The 13,938-nt window shown below is 54.7% G+C and overlaps 1 protein-coding gene across 2 annotated transcripts in view; it reads left to right on the forward strand.

The window, feature by feature from the left end:
- The window catches only part of TLN1 (talin 1), a 36,770-nt gene that overhangs the window by 6,043 nt on the left and 16,789 nt on the right, over positions 1-13,938 (forward strand). Inside the window, exons 2-28 of one of the 2 annotated variants that reach the window (XM_063423557.1) lie at positions 357-520; positions 2,726-2,823; positions 3,058-3,187; positions 3,406-3,558; positions 3,826-3,968; positions 4,368-4,495; positions 5,002-5,062; positions 5,334-5,438; positions 5,760-5,915; positions 6,154-6,255; positions 6,464-6,540; positions 6,700-6,880; positions 7,565-7,678; positions 8,003-8,111; positions 8,291-8,499; positions 8,616-8,714; positions 8,908-8,958; positions 10,645-10,812; positions 11,081-11,375; positions 11,472-11,638; positions 11,997-12,125; positions 12,427-12,540; positions 12,756-12,869; positions 13,023-13,157; positions 13,308-13,436; positions 13,536-13,638; positions 13,711-13,919. In XM_063423557.1, the coding sequence (XP_063279627.1) occupies positions 391-520; positions 2,726-2,823; positions 3,058-3,187; positions 3,406-3,558; positions 3,826-3,968; positions 4,368-4,495; positions 5,002-5,062; positions 5,334-5,438; positions 5,760-5,915; positions 6,154-6,255; positions 6,464-6,540; positions 6,700-6,880; positions 7,565-7,678; positions 8,003-8,111; positions 8,291-8,499; positions 8,616-8,714; positions 8,908-8,958; positions 10,645-10,812; positions 11,081-11,375; positions 11,472-11,638; positions 11,997-12,125; positions 12,427-12,540; positions 12,756-12,869; positions 13,023-13,157; positions 13,308-13,436; positions 13,536-13,638; positions 13,711-13,919 (3,609 nt within the window). In that variant the 5' untranslated portion in view covers positions 357-390. The remainder of the gene's footprint in view (positions 1-356; positions 521-2,725; positions 2,824-3,057; positions 3,188-3,405; positions 3,559-3,825; positions 3,969-4,367; positions 4,496-5,001; positions 5,063-5,333; positions 5,439-5,759; positions 5,916-6,153; positions 6,256-6,463; positions 6,541-6,699; positions 6,881-7,564; positions 7,679-8,002; positions 8,112-8,290; positions 8,500-8,615; positions 8,715-8,907; positions 8,959-10,644; positions 10,813-11,080; positions 11,376-11,471; positions 11,639-11,996; positions 12,126-12,426; positions 12,541-12,755; positions 12,870-13,022; positions 13,158-13,307; positions 13,437-13,535; positions 13,639-13,710; positions 13,920-13,938) is intronic. The other variant, XM_063423558.1, reaches the window with a different exon arrangement.

Genomic DNA, 13,938 nt, shown 5'->3' on the forward strand with positions numbered 1-13,938 from the left:
ATGGCAGGTTTAATTATAACCCCTTCCATCACGCTCTCACAAATTATCTAGTGTGCTCCCTTCATGCTCACTTCCTCCCCCTGGCAGTATCTCTGTGGAGTACCAGCTGCTGTCACAGGCAAGTAGAATTTTCTTTAGGACCTTAGGCCAAGGAGGTGGGGGTTCCAGTGCTGGTCTCAGGTGCCAGGGTCTGGAAAGTGGGACCTCTCACAGGCCCGCCAGCACAGGCTGCAGTCCTTTCTTGCCACTGGAGGCTGAGTCCTGGCTTTCAGGTGCTGCTGGAGGAGGAGGGAGCAAGCACACTGCACACTGCTGGGGTCAGCAGCCAGAGCTCACCCGTCTGTCTCCTCTGGCAGGTGACGCAGGAGAGGGGACAGTCCAGCCGCCACCATGGTTGCCCTCTCACTGAAGATCAGCATCGGCAATGTGGTGAAGACAATGCAGTTTGAGCCTTCCACCATGGTGTATGATGCCTGCCGGATGATCCGTGAGCGGGTGCCTGAGGCACAGACAGGACACTGTAAGTCCGTGGTGGGAGAGCTGCCATGCCAAGCTGCCTTGGCTTAGTTCCTAGCATTTCACTTGTCTCCCTTTTCTTTTCTATCTGTGCCTCTCTGGCACTATCCCCGAGAAGTGGTGGGGCAGGGGGACTGGGGTCCAAGTCCTCTTGCCCAGTTGACATGAGGGTCTGAGCTTCTCAGTCTCCCTCCTCAACACCCCAGCAGAACGTTTGTGTGTTTAGAAGCTAGGAAACCACATTTGGAAGTGAAATAACTCTTTAAGCAATTTGCATACGCTGCCCTTTTTTTCTTTGCTCTTCTGTCCTATGTGCATTCGTCATCACTAGCTAGGGCTACGTGGGTTTAAACAGTTTCAGGGGTCATAGCAAACATTAATAAACCTTTGAGTTAATTTTTCCTTTCTCGGGATATATATATAATCTCCATTGCGTGTGTCTCCCACTGATAGCGCTCTGCCAGACCCATGCTAGCACTCCGTTACCTTTCTAGGCTGCTTCAACTCCAGGATTTTTTTGCTGCCGCTAGGCTCACAATTTAGCCTATGGCTCATGAGCTCATGATGTGACTCACGCCCACGCGGATGTGGCCTGTCTCCATCGTGGATGGGGGGTTGGAGCTCTGGGATGCTGTCTCAGGGGCTCTCTTCAACCCCTGAAAGCGGCTGTGCCATGGAGGAGAGCAGCAAAGTGGAGGTCAAGAGTCGTGGGAAGAGGAGGGGGAGTGCAGTGACATCTGGGAGCAGCACATTCCTTGAGGCTGAAAGGAAATGCCTTCTTGCACCGTGCCCGGCTGGTCAGCAGTCCAGCAGACCGTGGCTTTCAGCTTCAGCAAGGGACTAGATGTCTTTGGATATGCAGGGCTATAGTGGTGTTGGAAGGAGCATTGCATTTCCTGCTCCTGGGTGTGAGCCAGCCTGTTTATAAAAAAAGCAGCAAGGGGAAGGCCTTAAAGGGAACTTCTTATTCCTGCGTTCCTTTTCAGTTGCTCACAGCTTTTTTTTCCTACGTGTTCCTTGCAGATTTATTTCTCTTTGCTCTCCTTACACTTGGGCGCTTGGGCTCCTTTTTTGAGCTGCCCTGGTTTTTTTGTCACATTTGGGCTGGGGGTAAGTTTCCAGCTCTGCTCTTGCTCTGTCTCAGGAAGTGCCTCTCCCCACCCAACCCACGGATCTGGGGCAAGCTGCTCAGTTTCCAGTGCTTTGGATTTATCCTCTTGGAATTTGTTTTGATAACAGTTTGGTTTTTGGGGTTTTTTTTAACTTCAAAAATAAGACGGCAAGCTTTCATGATTTTTCTGCTCCCTGTTTAGTCAGATCCTAACAGCAGTGTTAGCCAGGCAAGCGCAGGGCGGCTCAGGAATTTGTCCCTCCCCAAAGAGAGCTGCCAACAAGATGACGACTTACAAACATAGCCAACCAAGACAGCCTGCGGCGCAGGATTGTTGCAGAGGTGGAGAAGGACCTTTCCAGGGCAAAGCCAGGCGTGGTTCTGGCCTCTTGCTACGTGAAAACAGGCCTGTCTCTGTCTCTGTGGGTCTGAGCTGGGAAGCCACTGCCCAGGCTCCAGCAGCAGGCGTTTCACCAGGTACCCCACTCTGAGGGAGTTGGATCTGGTGAACAATATTTACTCACCATCTCTGATCACCTTGTAAGCCTTGAGCCCATTCTCCTTCAGCCCTTTCTTCTGCAAATTGAGGAGTCCTAGCTCCTCTAGTCCCTCACACCAAGATTCCATCATTCAAGTTGTCTCTCTGTCTTTTCAAACTGTACTGTGTCCTGAGGAGATGCAGATCCTACCACCAGAGACTACTCAAAGTGTGGATCTTATAGACCAGTTCCCAGCACCCTTCTGGGTGATCTCCAGCATTTTACTACCTTATTTTCACTACTACTACACATTGCACTGAAGATTTCAGAGAGCTGTCAGCCACAACTGCAAGCTCTTCCTTCTGTTGTGTCTGTCAGTTCCAAGTTCAACGATGCGTAGGCATGCTGCAGATGATTTTTTTCCATAGATAACCGTGGTAAAACCTCAGAGCTTGCGTGCCAGCTTTGTTGCCCACTCATTAGGTTTAGGCTCCAATGTTCACAGAGCTGTTGCTTCACCCACTCAGCTGCATCAGTGCATATCCTTGAGCACAGAGTGGCATCGTGGGGCCCTGTGGTGCTCAGGACTACCCTCTCAGAGACTTTACCTGTTTTTTAGCCAATGATTTTGGGCTCTTCCTCTCGGATGAAGACCCAAAGAAAGGAATCTGGCTGGAGGCTGGGAAGGCTCTGGACTACTACATGCTTCGCAATGGGGTAAGTATCCATCCCACATTCTTCCAGCTGCATCCTTTGCTCTGTGGTTGGATGTTTTGCTCGCAGCGTGGAGGTGGTGTGGGTGCCTGCCATGCTGCTTTGCATTGTGCTCTGCAGCACGCCCTGTCACCCCTGCAGTTGCACCGGGCAGGGGGGAGCTGTTGGCCTGGTGGTGGGATTTGGGTGCCCTGCACCGGTGCCACTGCTGGTAGCTGTGCTCCGCTGTGCCTGCAGGATACCATGGAGTACAAGAAGAAGCAGCGGCCCCTGAAGATACGCATGCTGGACGGGACAGTGAAAACGGTGATGGTGGATGACTCCAAAACCGTCACGGACATGCTCATGACAATATGTGCCCGGATTGGTGAGGAGAGGACAGCAACAGGGGGTAGAAGGGAGGTGGGGAGAGAATGGCAGAATCTGACAGGCTTCTGGGGGAGCCGCAGCGGATGGCCTGGCAGCAGGGGTGTCTGAGGGGTGCGTGACACCGGGGAGAGGACATTGCTCTGCACCCCTGCGTTGCTTCATTCTGTGTGTTTGGCAGAACAGTGCTGTTGAGTTTGGTTCTCTGCTCTCCTGCAGGCATCACCAACTATGATGAGTACTCACTTGTACGGGAGATCATGGAAGAGAAGAAGGAAGAAGTTACTGGCACCCTCAAGAAGGACAAGACCTTGCTGCGAGATGAGAAGAAGATGGAGAAGCTCAAGCAGAAATTGCACACAGATGATGAGTGTAGGTGCCTGGATGTGCTGGGAATGGGGTCAGCCTGTGCTGATGGCCTTGGGGAGGGGAGCAGAGACCCCTGTGAGAGGAAAAGGATGTGGAGAGGAACATGTGGATGAGGCAACATGAGCCCACTCTCCTTAAAATATGTTCTGCCTGGGCACCCAGAGGTGCATCACTCAGACATCCATTTCTCACCTATCATAAGCAGCCCTGGGGCTGGGACCAGCCGTGCCTTGGTGCCTGTCCCTGCTCACACCCTGGTATTGTCTGCAGTGAACTGGCTGGATCACGGCCGGACGCTGCGTGAACAAGGCATTGATGACAGCGAAACGCTGCTGCTGCGGCGCAAGTTCTTCTACTCTGATCAGAATGTGGACTCTAGGGATCCTGTGCAGCTCAACCTGCTCTACGTGCAGGTACCGCTTCCCAGAGCACCTGGTTCCATTGCCTCCTGCCAGCCCCTGACAGGGCTGGTGGCTGAAGGTTTTGTCAGGAGCCATGATGCGGGGGGGGGTACTTGGGGATATCCATTTGTCTCCTGGGTAAGAGTACTGGCAATCCCAGCCCTGTCCTCTGTGCACTCCAGAGCTCCTCACAGAATTCCATGTCAGCTCTCTCTGGTAGGAACCATCCTGAAATTCTTCCACTGTTCCTCTCCCAGGCTTGATGCCTGTAGGGAACAGCCTGGTCCTACATACCTCTGTTTCTCAGAGCCACTTCTTTAGGTCTGTAAAACATGTGCTTGATATGGAGGAGAGCAGTGACAGGGCTGCCTGGCTGCCCAGTCCACAATGGTGTCTTCTCTTCCCACACAGGCTCGTGATGACATCCTGAACGGTTCCCACCCTGTCTCCTTTGACAAAGCCTGTGAGTTTGCTGGCCACCAGTGCCAGATCCAGTTTGGGCCATACAATGAGCAGAAGCACAAGCCGGGCTTTCTGGAGTGAGTGTCCTGATGAACCCCTGGGCTTGTTTTGAGGCAGCCGGAGCAGCTTGGCAGCAGCCAGTGCCACACCGCCTTGTGGGTCTCTGTGGGGTTTGGGTGCCTCTGGTGCAACTCCTCTGCTCTGCACAGCACAATGCTCAAATGTAGGGATCCACACCAGCTGTGAGGGGTGGCAGCCCCCGATCCTGCTCCCTCTGGCCAGCCCTATAGGGGCATGCAGTCAGTTGCTGTGGGGGTGGCCCCAGCACACGCTCTGGCCTGCCTTGATGCTGCACAAAGGGCTGTGTTCTCAGCACCTTTACCCCGCTCTTAGCTAGGACAACTCCAAGGACAGCCTTCATAGCTGCAGTAATCTCTCCCACATTCTTACTGCTTCCAAAAACTTCCAGCTTGTGCCCTGGCAGAGACTTGTCTGAGGCTTTGGGTTGGACTTTTTCATAGTCAAGGACAGACAGTGGCTTTGGGCTCTGCTGCCAACAACTCACTTGGCTGTCTCTTGGCAGGCTTAAGGATTTCCTGCCCAAGGAGTACATCAAGCAGAAAGGAGAACGCAAGATCTTCATGGTATGTGCAGTGGGGAGGCTGAGATCTGGACCTTTTGTTCCTCCTCACTAAAGATTGGGGTTCTCCTGTCTGAGGAGGCAGCACAAAACAGTCTGGTGGGTGAGAAACAGGAGCAGGAACTGTAAGTGGGCAGACAATGCAGGTCCTGGGTCTCAGAGATCAGAGCTGGTGCAAGGGATGCTGGTGGGGTGGGGAGAACCCAGAAAGGCTGTGCAGTGTTGTCAAGGCAGAACTGTGGAGCTGGTGTAATGTTCTGTCTTTGCTGTTGCAGGCCCACAAGAGCTGTGGGAACATGAGTGAGATTGAAGCCAAAGTTCGCTATGTGAAGCTTGCCCGTTCCCTCAAGACCTACGGAGTCTCCTTCTTCTTGGTCAAGGTAGAGCAGCTGCTCTCCTGGTCCCACTTCAGACTCACCAAAATTCTGCTTCTTCAGTGTCCATCTGTTGTGTCTCCAGCCACTTCCCCTCAACCTATGTTGCTCCAGATTTTTCTGCATCTCCCCTGTTGCATTTCCCTGTGCACTGCCTTCCTACTCCTTGGTTCATGCTTTTTCTCATTGTCAAGCTACAAGCGATAATTGTCACCACTAGAAAGTGTGCCTTGCGGGTGTTTTGGTAGCTATGGCAGACCTCAGATATCTCTGCCTCGATGGATCCATCCCAGGAATAGCCTACAGCCCTTCTGTTGTGGCCCACAGGAGAAGATGAAGGGGAAGAACAAGCTGGTGCCACGGCTGCTGGGGATCACCAAGGAGAGCGTGATGCGTGTGGACGAGAAGACCAAGGAAGTGATTCAGGAGTGGAGCCTGACCAACATCAAGCGTTGGGCAGCCTCGCCCAAGAGCTTCACCCTGGTAGGGATCAGCTCTGGTCCCCCATGCCTCCTTCCCAATGGTGCCCCTGTCGGGGGCTGCTCTCACTCCAGCCCCTCTCTTGGCTGTTGCTCCATGGTGGCACAGCCTTGCCCTCCTCTGGTGCCTCTCCCAGTGCTTGCTTTGGAGGCTGGTGATTGGGTGCTTAGTGCATACCACAGGGGCTCAGGATGACCGCCAGTGCCCTGCTCCAGTGCTACCCTGTGCCCTGCTATTGCAGGATTTTGGAGATTACCAGGATGGTTACTACTCAGTGCAGACGACGGAAGGGGAACAGATTGCCCAGCTGATTGCTGGCTACATCGATATCATCCTCAAAAAGGTGAGGCTATGCTGAGAAGGGCACTGATAGCTCCCCTCCAGAGAGGTGTACAGAATGTGCCTTCCAGCTGCCCCCAAACAGCCATTGGCAGATGGCACTGCTGGGAAAGCTGGAGACAGGGCAGGGGGACACTGTGACTCTGGTATGGTGCCTGGGGTGCAGGAGGAGGGAAGGGCTTAGGGATATCATTTTCTCTTTCCCTTTGCAGAAAAAGAGCAAAGACCACTTTGGACTGGAGGGTGATGAGGAGTCCACTATGCTGGAAGACTCTGTGTCTCCAAAGAAGTAAGTCTTCCAGGAACAAGGCAGCTGCCAAACAGAAGTTAAATGGAGAGTGTGCTCCAGCGAGGCTTGCAGCACAGCAAGGAGGAAGAGCTGCCACACCCACAGAGCCTAGTGCCAGGGCTGTAGCATCCCTTTACCTGGTATTTCTACCCTTTTCAGGTCAACAGTCATGCAGCAGCAGTTTAACCGTGTAGGCAAGGCAGAGCTGGGCTCAGTGGCCCTGCCAGCCATCATGCGGACAGGAGCTGGAGGGCCAGAAAACTTCCAGGTGGGCACAATGCCACAGCCTCAGCTGCAAATCACCAGTGGCCAGATGCACCGAGGGCACATGCCTCCCCTGGTAAGCTCTCCTTTTGCTCACCATAGGTCACAGACTGTGAGAGGTGTTTGTCAAACTTGTGTAGACCAATCTGTTTGGGTCCATGACCAAGCATTGTCTTGCTGTGAAGAGCAGGGGCTCTGTGCCACTGGCCTTGTATGCTTTTTGGCCTGGCTGAGCCGGCATCCTCCTGCACCTTCTCTGCAAACTTCAGCCATACCCCAGCGTTTTTATCTGGCTAGTGACTGCAGCTTCTCATTCAGGTTGTGGCTGGACAGCCCTGCTAGGTCTGTGATTTGCAGCAGAACGCAGTGCCGTGTTTTGGTGCCACTGTCTCCTGTGCAGCTGGAGCACAGGAGATGGGGGAGCACTTGGAAAAGGCCATGAGGAGGCTGATTTCTTTTGCCCCATGCATCCTGGTGTGGGGGCTTGCCGTGAAAGCCTTGTGGGATCTCACAGCATCTTCTCCCCACTTCCTGAGAGCTGCTTAACTGTGAGACTTTATTGTAATCATGGTGGGATGAGGCATTTTCCAGTGGGAGGTGCAAAGGGAGACTCCCTTTTTGCTAAGTGCATCCCACTTTGTGGAGACCTGCCTAGAGGAGTGCCATCAGCAGCACGTTGCAGGGGAGCATTTGAGCCAAATATGTAATCCTAGATTCCAAGCCTTTGGCATATCTCATTCAGTGTGTCTCTGTGTTGCAGACCTCAGCCCAGCAAGCCCTGACTGGCACTATCAACTCCAGCATGCAGGCTGTGCATGCAGCTCAGGCCACGCTGGATGACTTTGAGACCTTGCCACCTCTTGGGCAGGATGCTGTGAGTGCTGGGTGAAGGTGGGGTGCTGGGGGTGGACCTTGCTGGAAGCTGGGCTGGGTGAGGCTGGCCACATGCGCAGGAGAACTGTTACCTGCTCCTGGGAAGATCTGCCTGAAAAGAAGTGGGATTGTATCCCACTGTGTGGGCAGACATGGAGGGACACTTGGTTATGTTGTTTCATCAGGGTGGACTAGAAAATCTGGGTGGTTACAGGTCTTCCCTCTCTTTTCCTTACGTCTTATTCCTTGCTCTTCTCTGTGTGAGCATGTGTGCAGCAACCCATCACTTCTGCCACCATCTCCTGATCCTCTTCTCCCCATTCAGGCATCAAAAGCTTGGCGCAAAAATAAGATGGATGAGTCAAAACATGAGATCCACTCCCAGGTGGATGCCATAACTGCTGGCACGGCCTCAGTTGTCAACCTTACTGCAGGTATGTGGAGAGTTGGAGTAGAGGGATGCCCCAGTTCAGGAAAACGCTTGATCTCTCTTGTCTGAGCTGAAAGACTCCTGCTCCCTAAAAAGGAAAACCACATCAGTGGCAGGTGTGGAGATGCTCTTGGAGCATCATTTGGAACACGTCCCATCCTGACTCCTCTCTTCCCTGTGCAGGGGATCCAGCAGACACGGACTACACTGCCGTGGGCTGCGCCGTCACCACCATCTCTTCTAACCTGACGGAGATGTCTAAGGGTGTGAAGCTGCTGGCTGCGCTGATGGAGGACGAGGGAGGGAATGGGCGGCAGCTTCTGCAGGCAGCCAAGAACCTGGCAAGCGCCGTCTCAGACCTGCTGAAAACAGCACAGCCTGCCAGTGCTGAGGTAGGGGGCTGGAGGGGCTGTGGGACCAAGAGGAACAGGGAAGCCAAGGGAAACCACTGAGTGAAGTTTAGGGCTTGTTCATGAGCCTGGTGTCAATTTTGCCTTGTTCCCTGCAGCCTCGCCAGAATCTCCTGCAGGCTGCTGGCCTGGTGGGGCAAACCAGCGGGGAGCTGCTGCAGCAGATAGGGGAGAGTGATACTGACCCTCGGTTCCAGGTGAGTGCACCCAGCAGCAACCAGGGACACCCACTCCCTAAAACCATCAGCCTTTGTGCAGGACCTTGCAGGAGAGGTCCAGGCTGAACATTCGCCAGTGCCCGGTTGTAACTTTATAAGGGAGGTGACAGGCCATTGCCCATCTCTGTCTCTAGAGTGATATAACACCTCTTACCTTGTGGATTCTGTGTAGATCCCAGAAAACCGATGTGCTTGGATCCTGCCTGCCTCTGAACCAAAGACGGTAAACAGGCCTGTAGGCTTGGCTTGGTGGTCCCTGCCATCTCCAATGTGAATGGGACTCCTCTGGGAACTATCATCTGAAATCTCTGGAGAAGGGCTCTTGCAAAATTCTACTTTTCTGGTGATTGGATCTCAGAAGTTCATGCACTCGGGTTGCTGCTGGAGCAGGTGCTGCTCTGGAGGTCATCCCTGGCAGCCACCTCAGCTCCTGCCTGCTGCTCTCTGCCTGTGGGAGCTGCCTGCCTGCCTCCATCACAGACCCAGTATGGGTGGAGCCCTGTGTGGCACTTTTTTTAGATGAGCTGACTGCCAACTGGCTTGCTTTGCCAGGATTGTTCCTTCCAGCAAAAAGGAGGTAGCGCACTGTGCTGAGGAGGACAAACTAGACATACTATAGACCAAAATACTCCGGAAAGAAGATATTTCTGTTCATGGCAGCCACACAGCTTCAGCTGAGTAGAGAGGCCTTGAAAGATACCCAAGGGGAGCAGAAAAGCTAGGAGCAGGGCAGGAAGCCATGTTTGGCCATGCAGCAGTGCCACGACAATATCCCCAAAGGCCCGATTTGGGACCTGAAAGACAATTTACAGTCAAGCAGCAGGATGTTCTGCCTCACAGTTGTCAGACCCGAGTGTATGTACTTCCATGGGCACAGATGCGGTGGTTGGGGACTCTGGAATTGGATGCATGCACTCTCCAGTCTTTCCTCCTGTTGTAAAAGGTGATGGATTGCAGTGGGAGTAGTCTTGGCTTGCAGGAGGTGAGGGGATGCTGTGACTCTTCTGGTTTCGTGGCTGGAGGCTTACTTGTTGTGGGGTGCAGGGCCATTTGCTGTGAGCACACACAAAGCAGGAGGCTGGCACCTGCAGCAGGCAGTGAGCCCTGTCCTGCCTAGCAGGGTTATTGCTATTTAGTGGTGGTGCTGCCAGTTTTACCTGCAGTGTACCACAAGGGGCTTGTCCTGAAGGCTGCAGTGCACTGTCACATCTGATGCCTTGCAGGAAAGCAGTTCACCATGTGCTGTGTACCTGCCACCGGAGAGTGGAGGCTGGTTGCCTTGTCACACCTTCCTTTTAGCTTTGGAAATCACAGCAGAGATGTATTCTAGCTTGTCAGCCAACAAGTTAGAATTGAAAATAAAAGTAGTGGGCATACCTGCAGTACAGGTGACTAGCATGAGAGCATCTCCCCCTTGCCTCTTGCTGACAGCTGCCCACAGTGTGGGTGTGCCGTGGCTGGCTTGTGCCTGCTGTTTGGCAGTAAGGGTTTGTCATCTTTTCGCTGTGTTCAAATGTTTGCAAACCAAAATCAAATACAGGCAGTACCGGCAGCGCCTTGCACCAGGTTCTGGCTGTGATATAATTGGGGACTGGTCGTTGCCTGGGGACTGGGTATTGCAGTGATGCTGAGCATTGCCCAAGCTCCTGCGGGTGGTGTTTGTGGCAGTGCAGGCTGCAGCTCAGGGCCAGGCTACAGCCTCACTGCCAGCTGTAGCACACAGTGGAGATGGGGCCAAGGTGTTGCCAACCTTTCCAGGTATTCAGTGCTGCTGGTGCTGGGAAAGAGTGGATGAAAGGCCTCCAAGGGCTCACATTTCCCATCTGAATATTTCACGAGAGCCCTGCAGATGGTTGCGGCTGCTCCCACTGCCATGGCTGCCTTGTTGACCCTTTCTGTCCCTTCCCAGGACATGCTTATGCAGCTGGCAAAGGCGGTGGCCAATGCTGCCGCTGCGCTGGTGCTCAAAGCCAAGAATGTGGCTCAGAAAACAGAGGATGCCGCGCTGCAGACACAGGTGATCGCAGCAGCCACCCAGTGCGCCCTCTCCACCTCCCAGCTGGTGGCCTGCACCAAGGTAAGCAGCAAGGTTAACCCTTGCCTCAGCATGGCTGTGAGCTTCACCTGGATGGGGGGCAGCTTTAGCAGAGTCCTAGGTGTGTCAGGACCACATGTCCTAAGGCAGGACATTGGGAATCTGGCACAAGAAGTGTGGGCTACCTCTTGTTGGAGTCCCAGCCACTGTGCCCCAAGCAATGAGGATCCTCTTTGGAGGAGCAGAAGTTTGGGATAGCTCCTCACAGAGCATACCATGCTTTCTGCCCAGCCTTTCTCCTCCCTTCCAGGTTGTGGCTCCCACAATCAGCTCCCCAGTTTGCCAGGAACAGCTGATTGAGGCTGGCAAGTTGGTGGCCAAATCGGCTGAGGGCTGTGTGGAGGCCTCTAAGGCAGCCACCAGTGATGACCAGCTCCTGAAGCAGGTGGGGGTGGCAGCCACGGCTGTTACCCAGGCCCTGAACGACCTGCTGCAGCACATCAAGCAGCATGCCTTGGGTGGGCAACCCATCGGACGCTACGACCAGGCCACTGACACCATCCTCAATGTTACCGAGAATATATTCAGCTCCATGGGTGATGCAGGTGAGAGTGAGACACCCAGGGCAGAGCACAATGGATAGGGAAGTATTAGAGAGCCTTTGGGACTTGATAACAGGCCACACTTCCATTCTGTTCCAGGGGAAATGGTGCGTCAGGCTCGTATTCTGGCGCAGGCTACCTCTGACCTTGTCAATGCCATCAAAGCTGATGCTGAGGGAGAGACAGACCTGGAGAATTCACGCAAGCTTCTAAGTGCAGCCAAGATCCTGGCTGATGCCACTGCCAAGATGGTGGAGGCTGCCAAGGTCAGTGTGTGGGGGAGGATGGATGCTGGCCTTGGCCTCAGCCCTGTCCAATGCTATTGGCTCAGTGCTGGGTAGGGGATGAGCAGCCTCTGGTTGAGCAGCAGTTCCCATAGCGAGGTCTTGCACTGTGCCAGGGACCTGTGGGCTGGGCTCCTCCTGTGAAGGAGCTTCAGGAAGCTATGGGTTGTAGCAGAGGAGCTGTTACCTCTCCTGCTGCTGTACTCTTCCAGAGAGGCTTTGAACATCTCCTAAGTACCATAAACAGGGCTGCCTTGTGGGAGCCAGAGCAGAGGTGCTACTTCAGGAGGAAAAGTGACTCCATAGTCCTTGAGAGGTGTGATGGGTTTTCTGTTTCCAGGGAGCTGCAGCCCACCCAGACAGTGAGGAGCAGCAGCAGCGGCTGCGTGAGGCAGCAGAAGGGCTCCGCATGGCCACCAATGCTGCAGCCCAGAACGCCATCAAGAAGAAGCTGGTGCACAAGCTGGAGGTGAGATGCTGGGCAAGGATCTGCCGAGGGCAAGCAAGCAGTCAGTAAGCAAGACCTGACCAGGAGCCCCCATATAACTCCTCTTTCCAGAGGGGTAAAGTCCTTTTCATGTACAGTGTGCATGCTGCATCACAGAAAGATCTCCCTTCCCTTGTGTGCACTGTGTTGCTTTGGGGTGCTGGGGATGCTCAGGTGCCACAGGAGTAGGCACAGGAGAAGTTGTCTGGGGGATCTGGGCCCTGATCATGGTGGGGGAGCTCAATACAGACTGCCAGTGTTAACCTGTGCCTCCCTGTGCCAGCATGCAGCCAAGCAGGCCGCCGCCTCGGCCACGCAGACCATTGCTGCCGCTCAGCACGCCTCCTCCTCCAACAAGAACCCTGCTGCGCAGCAGCAACTGGTGCAGAGCTGCAAGGTAAGGGCCTGGGACTGATCCTGCCATCTCCTTTGTTCCCTCTCCCTGTCTTTTCTCCCATCAGCCATACTGGTGCTTCCTGCTCCACCACAGTGGTTAGACTGGGTCCTGGGGTCTTCACATCCTGCAGGAGATGATGTTTCCATCACTGGTCCTGAGTTGAATCCATGTCCTTCTGACTGATTGTCTCCAGTGACCCTTTTCTCTGCTTGCAGGTGGTGGCAGAGCAGATCCCAATGCTGGTGCAAGGTGTACGAGGAAGCCAGTCCCAGCCAGACAGCCCCAGTGCTCAGCTGGCTCTCATTGCTGCCAGCCAGAACTTCCTGCAGGTACCCATGCTGCCCAGAGCCTCCCATGCCAGCTCTGGCATTACAGCTTTCCTACCATGCCTGTCCCTTTTAAGACCCTTGGAGATCTTCTGCTCACAGGCAGCTGAGACGCTGCATGGTTGTCTTCTCACTGCTTTATTTCTGGCCCAACAGCCCGGTGGGAAGATGGTAGCTGCAGCCAAGGCCACTGTCCCCACCATAACGGACCAAGCCTCTGCTATGCAGCTCAGCCAGTGTGCCAAGAACTTGGCTGCAGCTCTAGCTGAGCTCCGCACAGCTGCCCAGAAGGTGAGAGGCTGAGTCGCATCCTGCAGTGAGGCACCAGCTGTGCAGAGCAGTGGGAGATGGTGGGGGCAGCCTGATGGCAGGTTCTGGTGTCTGCTGCAGCCAGGTGGGCTCAGTGGTCACCTGCTCACCTTCCCTTCTGCCCCATCACAGGCTCAGGAGGCATGTGGACCCCTGGAGATAGATTCTGCACTGGGTCTGGTGCAGAGCCTGGAGAGGGACTTGCAGGAAGCCAAGGCAGCGGCCCGTGATGGCAAGCTCAAGCCGCTGCCAGGAGAGACGGTGAGGGTGCAGGGAATGGTGGCTCAGGGTGGACTCTGGGGCAGTGGAGTTGCCAAAAGGTGCAGCTGACCAGCATGTCCCAACTTGGCCTCCCTGCAGATGGAGAAGTGTGCTCAAGACCTGGGGAACAGCACCAAAGCTGTCAGCTCTGCCATCGCTCACCTCTTGGGAGAGGTGGCCCAGGGCAATGAGAACTACACAGGTACTGGCCTCCACCACAAGGCTGGGGGAAGGGGCACTGAGCTGACAGGCACTGACCTCTCCATCTCCCCAGGAATTGCTGCCCGGGAAGTGGCCCAGGCCCTGCGCTCGCTCAGCCAGGCTGCCCGTGGTGTGGCAGCCAACACGTCCGACCCACAGGCACAGAGTGCCATGCTGGAGTGCGCCAGTGATGTCATGGACAAAGCCAACAACCTCATCGAGGAGGCCCGGAAAGCAGTGGCCAAGCCCGGTGACCCAGAGAGCCAGCAGCGCCTGGCCCAGGTGGGGACAGTGGGTACCC

This window comes from Prinia subflava, chromosome Z, assembly GCF_021018805.1.
Source record: "Prinia subflava isolate CZ2003 ecotype Zambia chromosome Z, Cam_Psub_1.2, whole genome shotgun sequence".
Classification (NCBI taxonomy): Eukaryota; Metazoa; Chordata; class Aves; order Passeriformes; family Cisticolidae; genus Prinia; species Prinia subflava.